The following is a 22,443-nucleotide window of genomic DNA, read 5'->3' on the forward strand; positions in this document are numbered from 1 at the left end:
GTAGTGCGAAATCATCGACGTGAAGCGGCGGTGCAATTGCGCCGCGGGTTCGAGGGGGCGAAGCCGAAGACCGGCGTCCCGGGGTATGATTAGAGCTCGGACCTTCCGGTGCTGATTGCGCAAAGATAAAAGCGAAAAGGCTGTTCGTCCTTCGCTCCTTCTTTTCCTCGAGCGTTCCTCTTGTTCCAGGGGTCTCATCCCCTGGGATCTGAGAAACGGCCAACCGGCCGGCGTAGCTCCTACATCGTGTGTAGGCACAGCTCCAGACGCGTGAAAATAAAATTAAGCCGAACTTTCGGTAAAATTGGTTGAAATTGGGCGGCGGCTCGAGGGTCCCTCGGGATCAGCCGGAGAGGTGGTCCCGCTTCCTTTTCACATACGCGTATCGCCCCCTCCGCATACCTCCGTATTTCCGTTCCGCCGGGCGCGGACCGGCCGCATCTCTGGCTTTGGGATACCGTTCGCGTGTTGTATAAGGTGGTACAAGGGGAGGGGGGGAGGAGTGGAGGAGGTGGAGGCGGAGGCGGCCGTCGTTGGCCGTGTGCTGGTAACGCCACGGACAAACGAGGGCGTTGAGTGCCAAGCATCAATAATTCAGTAGCCGACTATGACGAGATTACCGTCAGCCCCGTTCCCGATCCCAAAGCAAGCGAACAAAATCCATCCCCCTTTCTTCGCGCCGGGCACCTTTTTTCTTTTTCCTTGCCTTCGTTTTGTTTTACTTTCTCTCATCTTTGTTTTCTTCTCCTTTTCGGACGTTTTTTTGTTTTTTTTTCGATCGTCGTCGAGTCACATACAGTACAACTCGGACCAACTTCCGGAGGAAAGTCATCGCTACACCTTATAACATCTTATATAATTCTCAGTAAAAGGTACTCATGTTTTCGCATGAAAAAAAAAAAAAAACTGAAAAAAAGAATTTTCGTCGCAGTGTAATTATAATGTAAATTATCGGTAAACTTTTGATCTGCACTCTCCGCCGTTTCCTCCCTTCCAACCTTCCGCCCTTCACGAGGTACACGATCCTCAGCCCCCGTTTTTCCTCCGATGGAGACGGGATGGAAAATTGTAATGCGCACCATCGCCGCTCGGACTAATTTAATTAAGACTTCTCTCCGGCTTCGGCGGCGGCGGTCGCTGAAGCTCGACCTCGCCGCCACCGCCGCCCGTCTGCACACCACCCCGATCACCTGGGGGAATGCCGTCCGTTCGTTTTTCTGGGCTCTCGGACCCGTGCGCGTAAGTCGATATGAAGGAGAGACGTGCGGAGGACCGAGTGCCGGAGCCGGTCCCGTGGGGGCCGTAGCCCGGCGCTACCGTACAAAGCTCCTAATGTTACGGCTCCAGTTTCGACATAATTTTCTCTCGGCCCTTGGCACTCGGTTATCGACGAGGGCCGCCGCCTTTCGCAATATCCCGCGTTTTTTCTCCCTTTATTTTATAGGATTTGGACAAAGAGAAGCTTATTTCCGGAGGCCTCGACGCTGCATCGGCGCGTCACACCTTGCAGTGCACCGATGTTTAAAGCTCGCTCTCTCTATCTCTCCTCTCTTTCTCTCGAGGAACGAGGAGGAGCCATAAACCACCCGGACGCATCCGTCGACGGTAAATCACACGCGAGTGACCGAAGCGCGCGCATAAAGGCAGGCACATAAAAGGCAGAGGCGTATGGGTAGGCGCACACAATACCTAGCTGGCGATACGACGAGAGGGACGGAGGGAGGAGAGAGGAGAGACGCTCTCTCGATGACGCCGAGATAAGGGACGCGGCTCAAAGTATACGTGCCGGGCCTCCCGATGTTCCGCCGCCTGCAGCGGCCCGACTCGGGCCTGAGAACTTTTGGTGACCGTCCGATCCTCATCCGCCGCGCGGAGCTTGCACCGCCCCCGGAAAACGCGAGTCCCGCTTCCCGCTTCCCGCTTCCCGCCCGGGGCCGCGTCTTCCTCTTCCCTTCTGGGCCCGTTCGACGTTGGCGGGGTCGCGATACGCGCGTGGGGGGCGGGAGACGCGGGGCGCACGTCCCGCAGCTCGTTTCCGGACATTCTCGCGTCCCGACTTCCGGGGACGTGAGGCCGTAACGCCTCCCTCTTTCTCACCTATCGACGCTGACGCGCTCTCACCCAACTTGGAGAAGTCAGCGGTCACTGATCTTACGCGAAGCACGTATCCCGAAGCGCTGTAACACTTCAGCTTAGCTAGACGTAACGACGTATAACAGAATGCGGATGGATAACCAATCGTACGCGAGATTATATCGAACCAGGAAACAATTCTTAGCTCAAGTTGAAAACAATCTCTCAATCATCCCTGTAATGAATTGTTCGCGTCGCCGACGAGGGTCGTATCCTATAACGGCCGGATGACGTAAATAAGTTTTCATAGATTACATAACAGACACTGGCTCAAAGTTGTGCGTACTCATTGTCAGGTATGGCGGATAAAGAGTTTAGAAACGTATGTCATTTAGCTTCGAATACTGCTCGAATGCTTTGCAAAGTGGTTCGTATAACCTTATTCATACCTGGTACTCCCGCTTGTTTTCATTGTTATTACAGAGATTTACTCCGTTCCGCTTCAATAAGAACTGTAGACCGCATTTACTTTTTATATATTGTTTCTTGGATTTGTCGCAAGCTATCCACAACCACTTCGCACTATGTTCGTTGGGGAAAAAGAAACAGGAGAAAACAAATTTTTTTTTTTCACACAAAATCAAGAAACGTTCAAGCATCGAAAAAATTTTCGCCTTCTCGTAATCAGTTATTGTAAATTAACAAAGCTATTATTTTACGTCATACACGGTCGAACTGCGATCGGAAATCACAGATAGATTACAGAGATTTATTAGGATTCATTACACAAAGGTGTGAACCATTTTTAAAAATTATTTATTCGAGTCAAAATCATTACGAACATTCAAATTCCACAAATTCTTCGGTTCAACTGTGAAAACGATGTGTCTCCATTAAAAACACATCTTCGTAACTATACAGTAGTCCGAAAAAGTATATCGCAAAATAAAAAAAAAATGGTCAAGTTGGTACGTAAAACAGGTTCGTTAAACGGAAAGACGGAGATCAAGACCATCAGAAATCGGTAGCATAATTGTAACAGAAAAAACCAACCATCGTACCCGAAAGTGGAACTCCTTACAGGTTCACAATTATAAACGCCAAGTAACGAACGATCGGTTGGCGCAACGCGCTCGAAATCAGATTCGGGCTAGCTTACAAAACTGTCGCGCCCCGCAAGCTTGCTTAGCATCGAAGATCAGCAGATTCGTAACCGCAAGTTCCACGCGGCGATAAGCAATGTTCAATGCTCATGGCTGGTAAAAGCAGGGGGTGATAAAAGGGAAACGGATGAGAGTAGGTGGCGAAGACGAGAGCGGATCCTCGCAGAGACACCCCCCGCCCCTTTTTCACCCCCCTTCAGAGGTGTTGACGGCTCCCCGGGATGCCCCGTCAGCGGTCCTCTGATCGCGTAGGGGTTTACTGCCGCACCGTGACGTCCTCGTTTCGTCGAGGTCTCACCACCCCGTGTATACCTATGCCTCGTCTCGTCCCCGAACCACCCTTCACTTGGCGTTAGCCCACCCAGCATGACCGTATAGCCATGACCCATCAGCGGCTCGAGCTGTGACAGGACTCTCCTGGGACAGGCCGGTATGGTCATTCGCGTTTTTATAGGGGGAACCGGAACGGCGGCAGGGCGAAGAAGCATCATTTTGCTGGGACTCATTCCGCGATTTGCGATTCGTCAAAGAGAGATGTGCGGAAGTGTCGGGGTTTAGAAAACTCAAGAAGAGACAGATCATCGGGTTTGTTTATCGCGGATCGATCATTTCCGCGAGGCAATGTAAACTCTTCCTCTCGATGATCGCTTGTCCTGGTGTCAGGTAAACGAGGCGCAATCCAGATCGCGTCATTGAGATGTTATTATACCGTCTCCGGAGCTCGAGACCTGATCGCACGTTTCTTAAACCGAATTTCATGCCAACTAGTTTTTCCCCTTCTCTCCGTGTAATCTTCATTTCCGTATGACGTTAAGCGATTTTTTCTGCGACGTTTGGCCCGCGAGAAACAGTGACAAATTACCACCTCGTATAGAATATTACACGCTAAGAGTCTGCAGATGAGAACCAATCAAACGTCAGAACGAATTTGATTCATCACGGATGCCTCTGTGGTGTTGGAATTAAGATGCGGTCAAGTTCGTTCCAGTAGAATAAAATCGTACGCTGATTTAATTTATGGATTCGCGTTCTTGGAAACGTACAAGCCTGATTTTAACGAAACCAGGATCTGCAGATTTTACTCGTCCTTTATGATCGCCGATCGAGGGTAACGGACACGTACCTTTTAGGAGGATGAGCGTGATTCGAGGGAATTAACCGCGGCACGATTGCAGGCGGTTAGGCAACGTTCCTAACTAGATTTCGAAAGATCGGTGTACACCGTGATGTGTTACCCATTTGACAATGAGCCCGAAAACTGAAGCTGTCAATATCCCCAAATGAGATTCTTCACCTTTGATTAAGTGCTCGTTCCAAACTCTCGGATCCAAGGCGCAAGATCGCGCCGTGTAATTTATACTTTAAATGAGTTTGCTTCATGAAAATTCAACAGGCAAAATAAGCAAATAGCCAATTGCTATTAAAATGTTGGCTTAATAATCTTGGGCCGTAGACGATCGTTAAAGCGTTTCCCTTCAGATTTTGATCGGTTAATCAGGATTAGGCAATAGGAAATTCCGTACCCTCCTTCGAATCATTCAAGAAACAAATTTCACGCTCGTTCTTTGTCGATCGATACTCAAAGGATTCCACCTCCACGATCCGCAATATCACCGTCAAATACGGAGAAACCTCAGGTATCTGCTGCTACGCCCACATCCAGGCCATTATTTACTTTCAAAATCATATTTGTTTGATGTTTAGCTGGAATAAGGTATCAACCTAGGCTTAATCAGAAACCCATATGCGGCCATTCTCATGCATTGTACGGATAAGTAGACGCATACCCTGCATATATGGTAATTGCGTATCAAACTTGTCTGAGAATTGCCGTTACACTTTCAAGTTGATTACAAATAGCCTCATAAGATCGCGATCGCTGACCAGTTTTATTTCTCTGCAGGACTTAAAAAAATATTTCATGCCGCACCGAACTAACGGACGAGTAATATATTTCCCTGGATTTCAAAATTACTCTTTTGGCCTCATAAAAAATGTATATAGAAAAACGTGGAATACAATTCTCTACAACTTAATGAGTTTTTCTGGCCATGTAAGTAAAATTTAAAAAATGTGCATCAATCGTCAGAGGTTTCAATCCAACTGTAAGACAACGTAATCTGCACTTCTCGGAATAGATGAGTTATTTCATCGCTCGATTTATTTTTTAAGGATCAACTAACGGTTTATGACAATACTGACTTTGTAACAATTAACTTGTTCTTGCCTTATGCCTACAATCCGTTCCGTGGCCTACGTGAAATTGTAGTGATGAATTTTCTCGGAAGATCCTTTCAGCCTGAATGCGATTATAAACTCCGTTAGTTCATTCGTATATCATATAAAGCAGTGTTTGGAGAAAAGTATTGCCTGATTGCGTTACCCTTACGTGCGCCAATTACACGGAAAAACTTTTGGTACGAGTATTTGTTTTATTGCGTATGCAAAATTGACTTAAAATATAAGAATTTAAGGATAATCGAGGCATTGTGACAATTTTTCCTGTAATCATTTGAATTAATGATATTGTTTCATGCATTATTCCAATGTTTATGAGCAAGAACTAGTATAGTACGTTACAAATTTAAGTGTTACAAAGTGATTAATAAATAAGAGGTTTTGTAAAAATTATTCTGAGTGTAAGTATTCGAAATAGCAGAAGTTGTAAGCAATATACTAAACTTTACTATTCTCTATAAGAATTCTCTCTCTGCTACCGGGGTTCAAGAGAAATTCTAAAACTTTATCCTAAAAATATTTCCAAGCTGTTGCGAATTCAGCCGAAGGACCAAACGTCCAGACCGGCCTTAAATCGAGGACGCGCATTCTCTTATGTCATTGTGGTTGCGTGTACTTGGTACTAGTTGTGTGAATGCTACCCTCCAAACGTAAACGAAAAGTCAATTATTTTTTAAACATATTTGTGGTGGTTGGACTAAATGGAGTTCGTCGCAATTATTCTGATGAAAAATGTGTAAGTATCAACGAATTACGAAAGTAATTTGAAAGCATATACCCCCCCTATAACACGTTTAGTTTTTAAGGTTAAGAACGTCACATCAAATACCGGCTTTTTAAAATCTGAAACAAATTCTGGCGATTATTACGTCGAATGTTGAAGGTAGTATTGGTTTTTAGATATTGAAAATTACATTGTTGATTTAATAATTTATATGTACGAAAAAAATGTTCGATTATCTGGTAGGTGACTTCGATCCTGAGGTCCAGCTAAGCGTCGTTACGGCGACTTACAGTTTCAACGTGTAGTAAGTCGAAAATATCGTCGATTGGAACAAGTAAACCTTACGTATTGAGATTAAAGTGTACTGAATGATTTAGCGTTCTACCAAAAATATTACGTTACAGGATTATGTCCTTCAGAGCTTAGATTCGGGAGAAGTAATAAATCCAAACAACCACGGCTTCTCCGAGGCTGTCTGACAATCAGTCCCCTCTAAAAGTAAGTAAAACACAAAATTCGAAATCCTGTTAAAAGTTCTCAGTTTAGTACTTTCGTATTTCGATATTCATTATTCCAATTTGTTTCAAATACTTTAATTATGAGAAAAGATAAATAATTTCCAACATTTGACATTCGAAGGAAGGAAGTCGATGAAATTTTTTAGTAATTTCAATTTCCTATATTTTTTTTTTTTCATTTACAAAAAAAAAAGTTTTGTAATAAACTTTTCCAGCAATTTTCACTACCCCGAACACACTAGGTTGTATAAAATATACGATACTCAGAGTTTCATTTGGGAAATCCTTACAAGACAAGACATAAAAAATGCTTTCGTTTCATACGTGAATAAACTGAGCGATGGAAAGTACTGTATAAATAAAAATTTGATGTGATTTGTTATTTTTATAATTATACGTCCAATATGGTTAAATAGAAGTTGTGAAACCATTTAAAAGCTGTTTGTTTTTTTCATTCGCCTGGTGTCCGTACACAGTTTACGATCGTACACACACACGCTTGCATTCACTACTACACTATACTGCACACGGGTACGTATATATATATATATATATATATATATATATACACACACCACGTGACCTCCATTTTTTGTGTAGTGGTTTAGAAAGATCGCAACGCGTTTATACTGAAACGTACAACATTTAATTTCGCTCTTTGAAAAGCTCTATACTAATTTTTGTTATTCTAGTCCATAACAGATTTTGATATAAAGACTTACATACACTGCAATTGTTTTAATGCAAGATTCTAATATTCTCTTGAGTTATTCTAAAAATATATATCAACTCGGCGCCTCGGGAATTTTTGTAACAGTACCTCGATTATCCCTAAATTTTAATATTTTGTGTCAATTTTCCATGTGCAATGAAACAAATATTCCTGCGAAAAATCTCTCCGTGTAACCTGCCTGCACGCCCATAATAATTCTTGACATAGTGGAGAATTTGTGGAACAATAACGTATAAAAACTTGAAGTAATAAATGAAAAATATGAGAAGTACTGTTATAATGTTCAGACGTTGTAGCTAAGCAACGTGGATACATGGAATTTCCTTCGGCGAGCCGGTGTCGTTTTACATGGGTGTAAAATTGGCCACTTATCCTGGAATATTGTGCAATTTTCTGTACCAGCGAGTAGTGGCCTGTTTGTTTCGAACGTGAAAAATGCATCGATTGTTTTTCACTAGATTTCACTTTTCCATGAATAACGGCCGAGTCGTATTAGCATGGATGTTTTATATCGGTCCGATTATATCATATAGAAGTGTATGTGATCCAGCACGATTGTGTACTTTGCAAACCACTCAACCACGATTTTAGCAATCAGGTATTTCGCCGATGGTAATCGCGAATCAGATATTAATCTTCATGGATTTGTCTAAATTTATTATTTTAAGTAGGTCGATTATTTTGTCTTCCCATATGCTGCAACGAAACCTTTTTGAATAGATTAGCCATAGCCATAGTCGTTTATTCGGCAATAATCAAGCAATAAAATGCGGTTCACCATTAATTTGTACTTCGGAAAGTTTATTCCTTCACCTATAATTCTTTGGTTAATATTGCAAAGCTGATGCAATAAATTGAATGAAAATTAACTACTACCGATCTGTCGTGCCGCAGGCCATTTTTACAAATAGCAAGAAGTAGCAAATCTTTTTCTTGGATAATGACGATGAGCGCAATTTCGATTGTTGAAATTTAATTTCGAACCGACCAAAGAGTCGTGTACATTTCATTTGTTGTTGAATCGCTATAATTGCTTGAATTCTATCACTGCGGTACGTTTAGAGATTGTGATAATGCACGGCCTCCCTACGTATAATTAATTGTGTGAAGATCACTTGACACAGAAGTTTTAGTCTTGTACTCAGAAACTCAGAACTTGTCTCTTTTTCCTTTATCTGCGGTTTAGAAAAATAATGTCACCATCACGCATGAAAAATTAATAATAAGACTCTGTCATACGTATGACATAAAGCTTCGATAAAAACTGGTCAAGATATTGAGAGTACTGAAAATTTTATTACAGCTTGCAATAGAAACGAGTCTATTTAATCGCCAAACTACAGACATTGATACATAACATGGACTGAGAATTAAACCTTTTTGGTTAATGGACTAGACTCTGATGTCTGCACAGCGAAATCGTCCGATATGGCACAGGTATCAACTATAAGTCTGGAGTGATTGATATGTGTGAAATTCGCGATTTCTTGAAGACATCATTTATTGTCCTGTCGGTCAAGGCACGAGCGGGATACCCAGAGCAGTCTTAACTTTACTCGCAACTCATCGTTTCGAACAAGTCATCATATCGAATCAAGTTTTATCGCGATACAAATATTTTGGTCGCGATTTTTGCCAACATTTGTTGCCTGTTTCCTCGGACAACGAGTCATTGTCGATTCTGCAATACCGATCGTCTTACACTTCCACGGCCTGGTCTCAAGATTCTTTGACGTACAGATGTATGGATAAATTATATATCATGTTGCATAAAGTTATCCGTCATTATATCTTGCAGCTACAGTTATTATACAGGGTGTTTGATAAAAAAAAATGTGTATTGTACATCGTTTTGTGTTTTAATTCGCTACGTGAAAAGTTCATTGTGAATAGACCGATTTTACACCTCTCAACATTCCAGACACGAAAAAAACATAACTGGATACTTGGATCGATTTATAGGTTGGTCATTCGAGTCATGGCTATACTCGACCTGCACCATACTAGGGTGTAACTTACAGCGGAAGTACCTTGTTTTAATTTTTTCTTTCATGGCAATTATTCTCTCATCTCGACATGTCTTCTTTCCGATCATTCTCTACGTTTTAATTATGTGACAATTCTCTCAATGGAAATTGATTGCACAGAGAAGATCTAAACAGCTAATATTCTTTCCAGCATGTTTTTGTAGGACATTTAATAACAAGAATGATACACCCAGTTAAGAATTTTAAGGTGAAAAATGCTTTTATAGCCGCAAATAACTTTGCAAGAATTTTGACGACCGTAAACGTCTCAAATTTTTATAATGAATTTTCCTCGACAAATAGTCAATTATAATAGTATATTCTGTGGTGAAAGTTATTCAATTGAAACATTATATGTGTAAACTATATATCATTACACATAATATATTATATTCAGTGATAATTTTGATACGTCGCTTGGCTGGATTCTGTGACTAAAAACGAAGGATTACACCGCGGATCTGAGGTACAAAAAAAAAGAACTCGTGACACAAAGGTACGTGAGGTATAAAACCGTGATCGTTACTTCAGCTGTAAAATAATAATCCAACTTTCCACCCTGTTAGGTACGTCTCAGCGGTGCATGCGATTATTCGCTTGTGCTAATATCTATTGGCTATTAAATGTAACAAGTACCTACAGGTACAACATAACGCGTGTATGTAAAAATGACTGTACGGTATACCTAAGATGTATCATGTAAATAGTGAAATATAAGATAAACAACATGCCCTGGCTCGAGGAGAGGACCCTGACTCTGTTTGTACGGGACACAGAGGTCCGCCGGTACGAACCAGGAGTGCGTGAACGCGGGGTTGATGTTCAGGGCCCCGGCGCCCCCTTGATGGGGCCCACCGACCCCGACGCCGACGCCAACGCCGACCGGACTCTGCCTCTGGAAGCTCCCATAGTCGGCCATCGCCACCTGATACGGCAGCATTCTTCGGCCGTAGAAGAATTTCGCTCTTCACGACCCTCCGACACCACAGCTGTGATTCCTGTCCTTCTATATTTCCCCGTTCACTTATCTCTCTACCAGGTATTATACGTGTATCCGCACCATCGAATAACACCTGTCGGCTTGTCCTGCACAATAAATATGGCGATCAACGGATCTATCACACACTGAATCTATCACCCTCGCGAAAGATCGGCTCGGACCCCAAGGAGCCGCCCGCACCTTGGCTTCATCGTCCCGGCTCTCTTCGGCGAGCGATCGGAAAATAGGAATAAAACCGGGAACAACCGCACTCTGCGAGTAAGGGATACGAACGAAGATGGAATGAGATAAGATGAAGAGAAGGGGATGAATAACCGCACAAACCGTTAATTCCCGCACCCGATCCTGTCTCTACTCAGAGCCAACTAGTCGACCCCCGGCATGGCGGAAACGGAGAGGGCCGGGTGTTTCTCTTTGATTGCGAGAGCGTGTAAACCGCGGTATCGCGGCTCGCGTCGTCGCGTTAACGCGTGTAGCGATCCCCCGCGAACGATGCGGGTGGGAGGACTGGACGGGACTGTACCTCGGTCGCCGCGAGGCGAGCGTCGCCGAAGAGGAGTCGAGGAGAGGGCGCGCGCCGGTCTCTGGGCGGAGCTTTTCGCGCCTTTCGAGCTTTCGGACCGCCCCGCGTTCTCCGGGTCGCCTCGGGACCACGTGGCTCCTCGTCGCCTCCCACGCCCTCATTGGGCCTGCCGCTTCGCTACCGCGACGGAGGGAAACACCTCCTCCTTGACAACGGAGGTAAACAAGTTCCCTCGCGGGCGAACCTCTCGCCAGGGTCCACGAGGCTGATCCGCGTCCTTCGCCGCGGGGCATCCTTACCAAGGGCCCACGTGCATCTCGGGGATGCTTTTTCGAATCGATCTGTCCGGCCGATTTGACCAGGGGACTTTACTTCGGGCTTCGGGTTCTTTTCTTTTTTTTCATTTTTTTTTTTATTTAAAATTTTATTCGGAACTGTAGTCTGCTTTTTTTCATACGATGCACAGTGAATCTAAAATTAACGCCTATCTCATATATCATATAGTAGGTATAGAGGATATCCACGAAATGAGGAGCGTTGAAGAGATTTTTTAAATTATCTTTCATTCCTCATTTTGTATTTTACTTCTCTTTTTCAAGAGTGGTCAGATCTGTGACTGTGGACAACTATTGGTTCACATAGGTATATCAAGTTGAGAATTGTTCGTATAAGTTAAGGACACACTTATTGTGAGAATTACGATCTCTTCCAATTATACTCGCCTATACCCTTGCATTCCGTCTTTACAATACCTACGTACATTATCGAATCAACTGAGAATCCTGTCCCAAACTATTCCGTTATGCATTTTGTTCAGAATTTCTTCAGCCCGTTGTATGTCCGCCGATGTAATAAGTACCATAGTATTCATTGTAAGCACTAGCTGACAATGAAATTCTTTTTTTAATTTTTTCGAGTGTTGAATAAAAACTTGACTCAATTATAACGTGCTTTTAAAATACCCTCGGTATAATGACTACAACGTTTCTTCGTTACAGGTAATATGCACGGAGGTTGACAATCACTTGATAATCGTGCAATTTTTAGTGAAAGATTTACTCGTAGAGTGCTCGGTTATTATACCGGAGAATGCATTGTACTTGTGACATGTAAACACGCTCCGTAAGAGTAAATTTTGCATTCAAATATCTCAGAGCATAATAATATGTCTCAAGATCCGTTCCCTTAAACGTTTATAATGCAAATGTTAATCGCTCGAGAGTCGCTCGTAAATAACTCCAAGTCCAGCCAGTCACTGTGAAGTCAGTTTGACTTGACCCCCATGTACTTCTTGACGATATGTAACGTCCCTAGGGATAATACACATATGCGAATTCACGTATAATGCCTTCGTAAATAATGATCATGCTAGGCTGACAAAGCGATTGCAGAGTTGGTGTACCGAAAGTCTTTTTTTTTCCTCCAGCAAGCGAAATGGATACCTATTTTAGAATCGCGGTTCGCCCAGTATTGATAACTTTTTCAAACGTGCCCTTCAACCTGAGTCGAAAATGCGATCGAACGTATCGACACATCACGAGGGACTTGTACACCCGTAGTTTAAACAGTTGCATCGTGAAACGGTACCCACTATAGCACCGCGTACTGTTCCCATGTCAGACCGTCCAGGAAGAAGCGAGACTGCAGTCCATCATTGCTAAGTGCATACGAAAAAGTCATCCCGGGGCTTTTGTTATTCATCGCCAACCCCATGCCAGATTCACCGTCATAACGTATACCGGTTAGCCGTTCGTTTTGTATTACACAACCGCGACTCGCGTAGTAAGAATAATCGTTAAGACATTATGCCGCGTCGATTATACGCGCAGTTTATACTTTAACGATCAGTCACGGACTCGGGATCTGCCGGCCACATGCAGTTCTTTCCTCAACACGACCTACCGGACCTCTTGAACGCTGAATACTTTGGTCTACACCGTAGTATACATGCTCTACCGAATGTTTAAAGGCCAAGTATAAAAGTTTCAAACAGTTTCTGCATTGGAAGAAATAGGAACTATACCGATGAAATCATTGAACCGGTACAGTGTACGACCGCTCAGTTCTTCAAATGTAGTCATCAACGAATCGGTACAGCCTTGACTTCAGTAATAATTCACGATAGAACACATTGTGGTTCGTAAGTTCCCGTTGCACGCTACTGTATAAATATCCAACAATGAGCTATGCAGTTGCAATGTGTAAATACAGTCGTGGGCATTATTTTTACTTCAAAATACGCTCGTTGGTTAACTTTATTCCTGCACCGCGATACATTGATCAACGAGAATCATCGCGATAATCAAATTCAATCATCATCAACGAGCTTATTTGTTGTTCAAAGTGTGACAAGATTTTCATCACTAATCCTGACTCTCCATGATGTCCATCACCGCAATGGGTATGTTTCGCTGTAAGACAAGGTCCGATAGGTAGTCGCTGAGTGCGGAGGCTACGCCAGCGATCCGTACTAGGGCAATCAACAAGTTGTTCGTATAAGCGACGAGGCTTACCGCGGTTCCCTACCGCGATAACAACTGCGGGAGCTGTACGAAACGACCCCTGACTGTGCCTTCCCTGGGTCGAGCATGCTAAATGCCCCCGTGGAGCTTGAGCTTTATAGGTATGCACCTCAGCACTCAGGGTTGCGATAGGTGTTCACATCTTTTTTCTCTTCATGCGTTTGCGGAACGATGCTTGCACTCCTAAAAGCACAAGCATGCTCCTGCGTTGGTGTATCGTTCACCGAACGTAACCCGAGGTATAGCTGGTAGCCTAGTCTAACATCGAGTTAACCCCAACCTAACCTAATCCTGCACCAAGCCACCCTGACTTGGCTTGGCTCGTTCAGAACGGACGGGACGACGAACACGCGGCGTATCTTAATGCGGATCAGACCCGACGCAAAAGTTATTCCATGCCTGGGAATTAGTCCGTGCAGGTTTATCAGACCTGTGCTTTCACAAACTTGCTAAATTAATAGTTCTCCTGCGCGATACGCCGCTCCTAGAACACGGGTCGTGCGATTTTGGGTTACCAAGGTTTACTATATGCTGGTTTCTATGGAGGTACTCGCATCGGCAAACGTTATAATGCGTACCGCGATTATTATACGTGCTCAGATCCGCAGTAGAAAAAACACTTGTAACAATTAACCTCATGTCGGAGAGTGTGATTATATGTAGGTACACTTTACAAGAGGCTTTTCTGGTACTGCGATGTGATTCTTCGTTTGAAATAAAATATCATGATAATTTGAAAATCATGATCTGCACGATGATGCGGCTCACGATTAAGGATACGTTCCGCCGGAAGTAAAGGCACTAGCTGGAAATCAGGTGAAAAGTTTACGAGATTTAGGTCTCTTAGTCTTGCAGCATTCCAGATTTAGAACAGGTCTTCTATCCTCTGTCAGCTGAAAGTAACTAATATCGGTGCGCTAACTTGAGCACAGTTATTTGTCTGATCAATTGGCCTTGAAATGGCAACGTGATATTGATTACATCTTACAAATTCTGAAAATTAACTACAAGCATGAGAAAAACATTATTATAACTAAATTCTTTTGACAAATGAGACATACACCGTTACACTGGAGGATTTTTCCAAGTCTCACAGGTGTATGAACTTAAATACCCGTAATAACTTCCGCAGTGTAGCATTTTTTGCACCTTTAGCTGAATTACAGATACTATACATGGATCAGATATTAAAGACGTTCGTATCATAAAGGACATTTTCGAGTTGCGATTACCGATGATCTATTACATACCCACAAATAGTTATGCACGCTGCGTGCGGTAAAGCCAAAAACTTCGCTTCGCATCTCAGTCCTACGGGTATCACGAAGTGTTTGGAACATTTCTGTTTCCACCTGCAGCACAGCCTTGATGCGATTCGACCAGACACCGTGCAAGAATTGCGTTCTGCACTGAATGGAAAAGGAACAAAGATCCGGACGTCACGAGTTGGTTCATTTTAACCCGCACTTGTTTCATCCGCGGCGTGTTCGAACGTCTGTGGTCTTCCGTGAACCGCGTATCCGTCTGGAGGACGTATTTCAATCCCACGGCAAGGTCAGAGGAGAACAATGATCCGGCTGGAGAAGTACTGTTGCCGGTCCAGTTCGACCTGACCTATAATAGCGTAAACTGTAGGGCCATTCGAAGCGGGTCCCAGCGGCCGTCGATCCCTTCGTCACACTCGGCACGGCTACTCTTGAAACACAAGAGCCAACCATCCAGTACGCGGTAGGGCCATGCAGGGTTCGAGTCGTGGGTCTAAATGAACCAAGGGTTTTTTGTCGCCGTGGTGAAGTCGTGTAACGTTGCCGCTCGCATCGGGCTGGATACCCAGAAGAACGCGGTACCAAATCCACCTTGACTGACCGGTAAATTCATCGGGGTTGAAACCCGAGATTGTTTGAGAGCATGAACACGCCCTAACCGTCCGCTATGTAATCCGGATCCACAGCTCTTTATACACCACGAGCTCTCTTGTGGTTTACCTTGTTTCGAAATTCGGTTCATTCGTATCACACGGACCTCGCCTGGGGCTCCTCGACGAAGAATTACTGCTCTAATAGCTGCATTTCTGGTGTGATTTCCATCCACGTAATATCGCTGAGCGGTATTCGGGCAATATCGTTTGATGCCTAATTCGGTACAGGATCGAACCGATCGCGAGTAAATCGGCTTCTCGCGGCAGGTATATAGTTATTTGCTTTCGTTAGACCGTTATGTATTCTTCTTTCCCGGTTAACTACCTCTCGCAAGTTTCCGACCAACCGTTCGGGTCAGCTCCCTCTGCATACCGCTGTGCCCATGCCGAGACGGTGTATGTATATATATGTATGTATACAACTATATATATATATCTATAATATATATATATACACAAGCGACCGTGCAACGCGAGTGTCACGGTTCGATTCCACGGGTATTAGGACGTCTCTTCGGGCGGCTGACACTCGCCAAGCCATGCGTGGCACCGATGTCCGTTTCTTGGGTGTTTTTCGCATCTATGCTTGATTAGCTGACCACTGGACCGGGATTACCTCTCCCGGTGACGTTATTATATTATATAAAATATATATACACGCGACCGAAACTCTGCTGACAAAGTTTGACTCGGTGATTTCGTCTTACAGTCGTCCAGATCGATATTGTAGCGTGATCGATGTCGCGCCACGTAAGATTCCTCGTTCGAATCTCACCCTCGCAACGTTTAATTTGCTGAAATATACCGTCGTCGGTGTAGAGCAGCATTATCATAAAATATAAGATGCATACTTAAATGTAGGTAGTCGCGAAGCGTACATTATACGGACTACGAGGTTCATATTTATACCGACGCGGATATCAGTAATCCGTGGAGTGTCTAAAAACCTGCAGTCAGGCAGCAACGTGGTCCAAATCTTCTAAGCTAATTCGTGTACGTGGCCATCGGAAAATTTAGTGGTGAGGCATTCGAGCGCGGGTACAGGTACATAATGGTATAAGAAGTAAATGGAATTTAACGGTTCTCCGGCGAGATGGGTAATCCGAGTTTTATACAAAGCCCGAGTAAGCACTGCACCTCCGCCCATTATAGCTGATCCATGGGTGCTTGCATCGGGCATTGCGCGTTAAGGGCCGAGCCGCGTTGCAGTAAAAATTGTAGATCGCAGGGCGTTACGATTCTTATTCCGTGTACGACATCGTCTAACGCGTAGGTAGGCAGGGTATACCTAGATGTGCCTCGACGACGTCCGTGCCTCATGCCGATTCCCTTAAATCGCAGGTACCGATAAACCTGTTGAGAATAAACGGACGACGGAGACCACGAAGCTGCAAGTGAACGCATCCCTCGACAAGGTGGACGCACCGCAGTCAAGGTGCACCGTAGGTACCTCTACGAGATACCGAGCCAACAGCGTTGACTAGCAGCACTTAGCATGCATCCCCCGCCATCAAGGAATCCTTATTGTATCGTTGCACGTGAGCGTAATGTACAAATATGAACCGGCCTGCGGGTTTCTGCCTCCGTGTCCCCGGGCCGAAGGTGCCTTCCCTGCAGTCTGTCGGTCGGTGCTGTTGCAGCCGGTGATAACTTCTTCCTCATAATCATACATATGGATGCCTCGTGTTTGTTGCCCCGCAGCCTGTACCCATGCACTTCCATGTTTACTCGATCACCGCCCAGGCATTGTCTTCCCTCGTATAAAAGTGAAAGAAAGAAAGAAATAAAAAAGAAAAAAAAAAAACACGTACACACCACATACGTATACAGGCACACAATACCCAAGCATATTATTTCAAACAGCCTAAACCCTGCAGCGCGCCACGCTTTAGGACCTTTTCTATTACTGTCCGTGCACACGACATCTCTGTCGGTTTTTATGATCGCGGCTCAAATGAACCGCCAAGTTAGAAACAAACTGCTTGTTTACCTCGTGCGGTAAGCGTACCAAAATTGTTGCATTTCCCCTGATGCGTTATGCAATAATTGGGAATCTATCTGGAGTACGACTGGAAAGACAAGTACTACACGTATATATCGATGAGTTTGTCAGCTGCATAATTACCCGTAATTGGGATTTCGCGGCTTCTGTTACGGGATTATTGATAACGGCGGTAGTCGCTTAAGGTCTGGCCGCGGGGATCCCGAGGCATATTACAATCCTTCACCTCCTCATCCGGATAATATCCCTTTTACGCGTCTATAACGATCGGTATCTCTAACCCTTGCCGCGGCCATGTATCAGCGCGGACATAAACGTCGCCCAGTGGGTAAAGAAAGGCCCATAAAATCCGCCCTCGTGGACGCGATAAGAGTTATCTCAATTCTCTAATTGAAAGTTAATTGGTCCACCGGTTAGTCGAGCACCGAGGTCGGCGGTGGTTTCTCCTCTGCGACTGCGGGATGTCCCGGCCTAGGGCGGCAATTTAGGAACACCGTACCTACAATAACGAGCCCCCTATCTTACGATGCTCGCTAACTACCCACACCGGCGAGGCGTATTCGCCTACCTGGAGCAACCCCACGTCCTCGCGATAAACTACACACCCCCTCTCACCCCGCCCCCTTTTTGCGTAATTCGCCTTGTTGCGAGAACATTGCCGGTGTGTACCTACACCCGATGCCTGCGAACTCCGCAAAGCAGGTACGTACGTACGTGTGTTGCAACGTTGCTGCTGCAGCTGAGACCGATTCTCCGAAACAATTATATTCGAACACTTCGTCTCGGATATAACGTGAGTTTTCTTCATTTTTTTATCGTGAAATTTGAATTCGAAATTAGTTAGTTCCGAGGTAAACGATAATGTATTCTCCCTGCAGGAATATTTTGTCGAAGAGAGAATGAGAGAGGGAGAAACCCGGAGATACATCGCTTCCGCTAAGTCGCTCCTCAAGGTATTGCAAGCGGGGTGCAGGGCGGGAGGGTGGGAGGGAGGGAGGGAGGAAGACGGGAAGAGCGGGTGGATATGTATATACGTATACCTGCGGCAAAAGCCTTGCGTATTCACTGCAAGTCCTTCGTGGAATGCGAAAATACACAGGTCTTGCACGGCGACGGACCGCGGGCCTCTTGTAATTTTTCAAATTGCGTCACAGTCATTCACCCCCCGGGATCTCCGTGGCTCTCCTGCAGGATCGGGCGTCGTCGCGCCGCGGCGTTCAACCGAGAGCCGATTCCAGCTGCAGGGGAGCCGCCGACTAACGAGACGCGAGTTATTTGAGGGTCTGAAAAGGAGTCGGAACAATAATAATAATCAAGTAGGTACAATTCGCGTTTATTGTCGGTGATTATTGCCTTAGACCCTCTCTCGAGCCTCGAGAGCTGCGGAACGTGTGATAAATAATAAAAAGCATCTGATCGCGGGCTTGCATGTATTTATACGCTGCAACGCGATTTGGAGCGACGGGGTATTTTCAAAATAATAAGCGTGCGCCGCGGGTAAGAAGTTTGCCGATAGCGCCACTCTGGCTGTCCGACAGATAAACTTGTGAAATATTCAACCCACCCAGCTCCTGCGGAACCCCTTTTATAAATTAGATCGCGATTATAATACTGCTGTGAAATTAGGTGCGGGCACCAGCGAGACATCCCCCATTCCCTTATTCCTTTCCTCTCTGCTTCCACCCCCTTTCTCACCTTCTCTTATTTTCTGCATTCTTTTCATTCGTTATACGCATGCGGGAATTCTTATGATAAGATACCGTGGGCTTAGAACTGTATATACCTAGAAGTTGGTCGATTGTAACAAAACTACCCAAGCTTCCTTCCACGCTGATGATATGAGTCAGATTTTTATCATATTATATGTAACATAGGTACTGGTTACTCAAGATGAAATTAAATTTCGGTGAAGCAGTTTGAGGATTTCGGTGTAGATTCACTTGTTCGAGGAATCGGAGGAAACACTGATAGAATACGAATATCACAATGGAAGGCCAAATGTGAAAAATTGTTTCCTTCGAAATCCCTCCTCCAAAATCATCCAACTTCGATTTTGGTGACCGGACCCTCGCAAATCCGACGATCATGGTCAACGTTGCAATAACGTGTCACAGAAAGGAAGAATTTGTCGACGGGAAGAGGAACGGGACATGCAGCGGCTGGGAATTGATTGATAAAAAACGCTGAAGCATATGCGATGTGTCGATGGTTATTATAGGTATCGGGTGTATACTGGCCGGACTAATCGTCTGCCTGTGGGACTGATGCTGATGGATGGCGCAGGACCTCGAATAACATCAGTCAGGGTCACGTTCTTCGAATAACTTTGCCTATGGGTTTCGCATCGCACCCTCGTGGTCGACGAGGGAAGAAAAAAAATCGGGTGCAGGGTATCGCGCGCCCGCCATTATAATTACGTTTGTCTTCCAATTATGCCTGTCGACGAGAAAGATTAGCGCTACACCCTCCCAGCAGCATCGTTGTTCTGGCAGGCAGATATTGGTGTAATTTCTCTCTCTCTCTCTCTCTCCGTCAGTCTGCTTTCTCTCTTCTTCGTTCTCTCCTTTTTTCCGCTTCTTTTTTTTTCTCTGCAACGGCAAAGGAAAAAGAACCCCTCGTTGAACGCTATATATACCCGATGCTCAATACGTCAGGGCCTCTCTTTCTCCCCTGCAGTTTTTTCTCTCGCTCACTCGCGCGCCCCGGCCTCACTTAATTATTCCGGCTTCTGCTCGCCCCCTCCGCCCCCCCTGCCGCACCCCCAGAAAGAGGCGGATTGGTGTAACTTTGTTTCGACGAGGACGACGCGGGGAGCCAAATTGTCGTTGAGGGACTATTTGTCTAGACTACCGCCTCCGTCTCTCGCCGTTTCTCCGCGTCTCTTACTGGCATTCCATTACGCCTCCCGTAACCAGAAATTTACCCAACTACGTTGCTTTGGACGCATTGAGTCGAACACCTCACTCTTCGACACGTATCATCTAAGCCTCGTTCACCGAGTTGCTTAGCTCTGCTGTTGTTCGCAGTAACAAATTACGGTATTGTTCCATTTGGTCCACAACCAATTCACCACGGTTACATACGTGTCGACTCTGATGTGGAGAATCAGGTAACAGTGTGAAGACGCGTTGGTTCGTCAAAAAATTTGCAACGTACTTCTACCGCCTGTGTCTTGATCGAGCAGCTTACTCGGTTCCACATTAGATTTCGTTTCAGCTTCTTCGAGTGTCGTTCCGGGTATCGCACTTCTACTTGTGAGAGAAGAAAAAGATGGCGTATTTTTTTTTCTTCAGACTTGTTACCATCTAAAGCCATTGTTCATGTGAATATACTCTTTGATCGAATCTCGTAAGAATATCGGGACGAAGGAAAAGTTTCCAACGACAATATCGCAGAGTATATAGGTACGTGTCTCATGTCTTCTCCTCGATGTATATCCGCAACGAGCGTATTCCATACGCATGCACTGTAAGTCGAATAAAAAACGTAGGTAGTAACTAACTTGCAAAGTTACCGTATCTCACCGTAATAGCGTCGTAAAGCTGCAGAGGTGGATTGGCGCGGGCATCGTCGTCACGTGTAGCTAATTGTGATGCTTGATCGCGATTCAAGGGAGTCAGAAGCCAACAATCGGCCTGTCAATTTAAATCTCTCGAGTGCGTTAAGCGCCGTTGCACGAAGAGACTGCAACTATATACGTCTGTAAAAACGGAATCGTCGCGATGCCTGCACGTAGTTTAGTCACCGCATAGACGGCTCGGTGTAATTCTAAATGTCCGAAAGGGTTTACCTCCGTGAAAATTGATTTGTTCATTTGCCTGTGAAATCTCCGGCAGCGCGTTTCCTTATTCCTTATCGTCGAATTAACTCCGACGGACACCGCGAAACGATCCGAGAGCCTAGAATTTGGTCGGAAGAATCTTCTGAACATCAAACTTGATATGTAATTGATTCGCTTTTGTTTCGAGGATGCTCAGAATGCGGCAACGACGTGAGTCAACCGATGACGTGTGCGACGAGCTCGCGGACGCACAGCTGTCATGTGCAGGTATTTGCGGATTCGAAAAAGACAATGGTTCACGACGTGACTAATTTTCAATTACCGATTCGTTCTTTTCAAACGATCGTCCCCTTTTTACGCGCGCGTTATTAATAGCTCCGCTATTGTGACGAGACTAGTACATAAATAACGCCTTCCGAATCGATTGAAACGTGCGAACTTTATACTTCTGCCAAGGCAAAGATGTTCCTTTACGTTGGGTCCCTGATCCACTCGGGTCGTGAAATTTCCTCTTCAACGGACTGACGATGGGTCTGAAATACGTACCAATAAAACATACGAGCCATCTTAGGTACAAATTTTCCAAAAACTTGCGGAAACACCGTTTTCCTGCAAATCTTTGAGCATATAAGGTGCGCAGAGTGAAACGACGAACAAGGAAATTCGGCCCGCAAGAGGCCTTATCTCGAAACCGGTGCGAATAGGGGGAGGAAACCCACTGTATATACAATGGGGCCGATTTTGGCTTGGAATCTGGCTGATCAGTCGATCCTCGCAGTTGATTAGACTCTATTTACTCGAGGCGAGTTTAGCGGCTCCCACCCGCCACCCGGTCCACACACATCGCCCCTTTGCGGCCAATCAACCCCCATACACAGGCACGCATCGCTGGGAGCCCTAGGCCACGTATAGACTGTTTCAAATGTCCCCTTCTCGGTCGCGATTCGCTCCCTCGGCAGTTTTGCCCCAAGTTTTTGCGTTTCAGTAGTGCTTTCGGGTACGACGGGTATATTCGGGCTTTTGACTCGGTACGGAGACGGCGAACGCGAGGATACGGGAGAGAAAAGTATACGCTTACGGTGAAAATTGGGCGCACGAGGTGGGTTGGTTTTGAAACCGAGGGTAGGAAGAAAGCAGGCGGAAGCGGCCAGCTCAGATGTGCCGATGTGCAGTACAGGATTGCGGGGCACACGGCATTCAAAGACGCCGGGTAGGCAGCTA

The 22,443-nt window shown here is 45.2% G+C and overlaps 1 protein-coding gene across 6 annotated transcripts in view; it reads right to left on the reverse strand.

The window, feature by feature from the left end:
- Positions 1-22,443, reverse strand: part of LOC124179787 (protein trachealess) — a 174,474-nt gene that overhangs the window by 27,151 nt on the left and 124,880 nt on the right. Inside the window, exon 1 of one of the 6 annotated variants that reach the window (XM_046564527.1) lies at positions 10,271-10,978. The exons of 4 other annotated variants lie outside the window; for them this stretch is intronic. In XM_046564527.1, the coding sequence (XP_046420483.1) occupies positions 10,271-10,416 (146 nt within the window). In that variant the 5' untranslated portion in view covers positions 10,417-10,978. Of the gene's footprint in view, positions 1-10,207; positions 10,979-22,443 lie in introns of those variants that run through there. One more of the 6 variants, XM_046564526.1, reaches the window with a different exon arrangement.

This window comes from Neodiprion fabricii, chromosome 4 (assembly GCF_021155785.1).
Source record: "Neodiprion fabricii isolate iyNeoFabr1 chromosome 4, iyNeoFabr1.1, whole genome shotgun sequence".
NCBI lineage: Eukaryota > Metazoa > Arthropoda > Insecta > Hymenoptera > Diprionidae > Neodiprion > Neodiprion fabricii.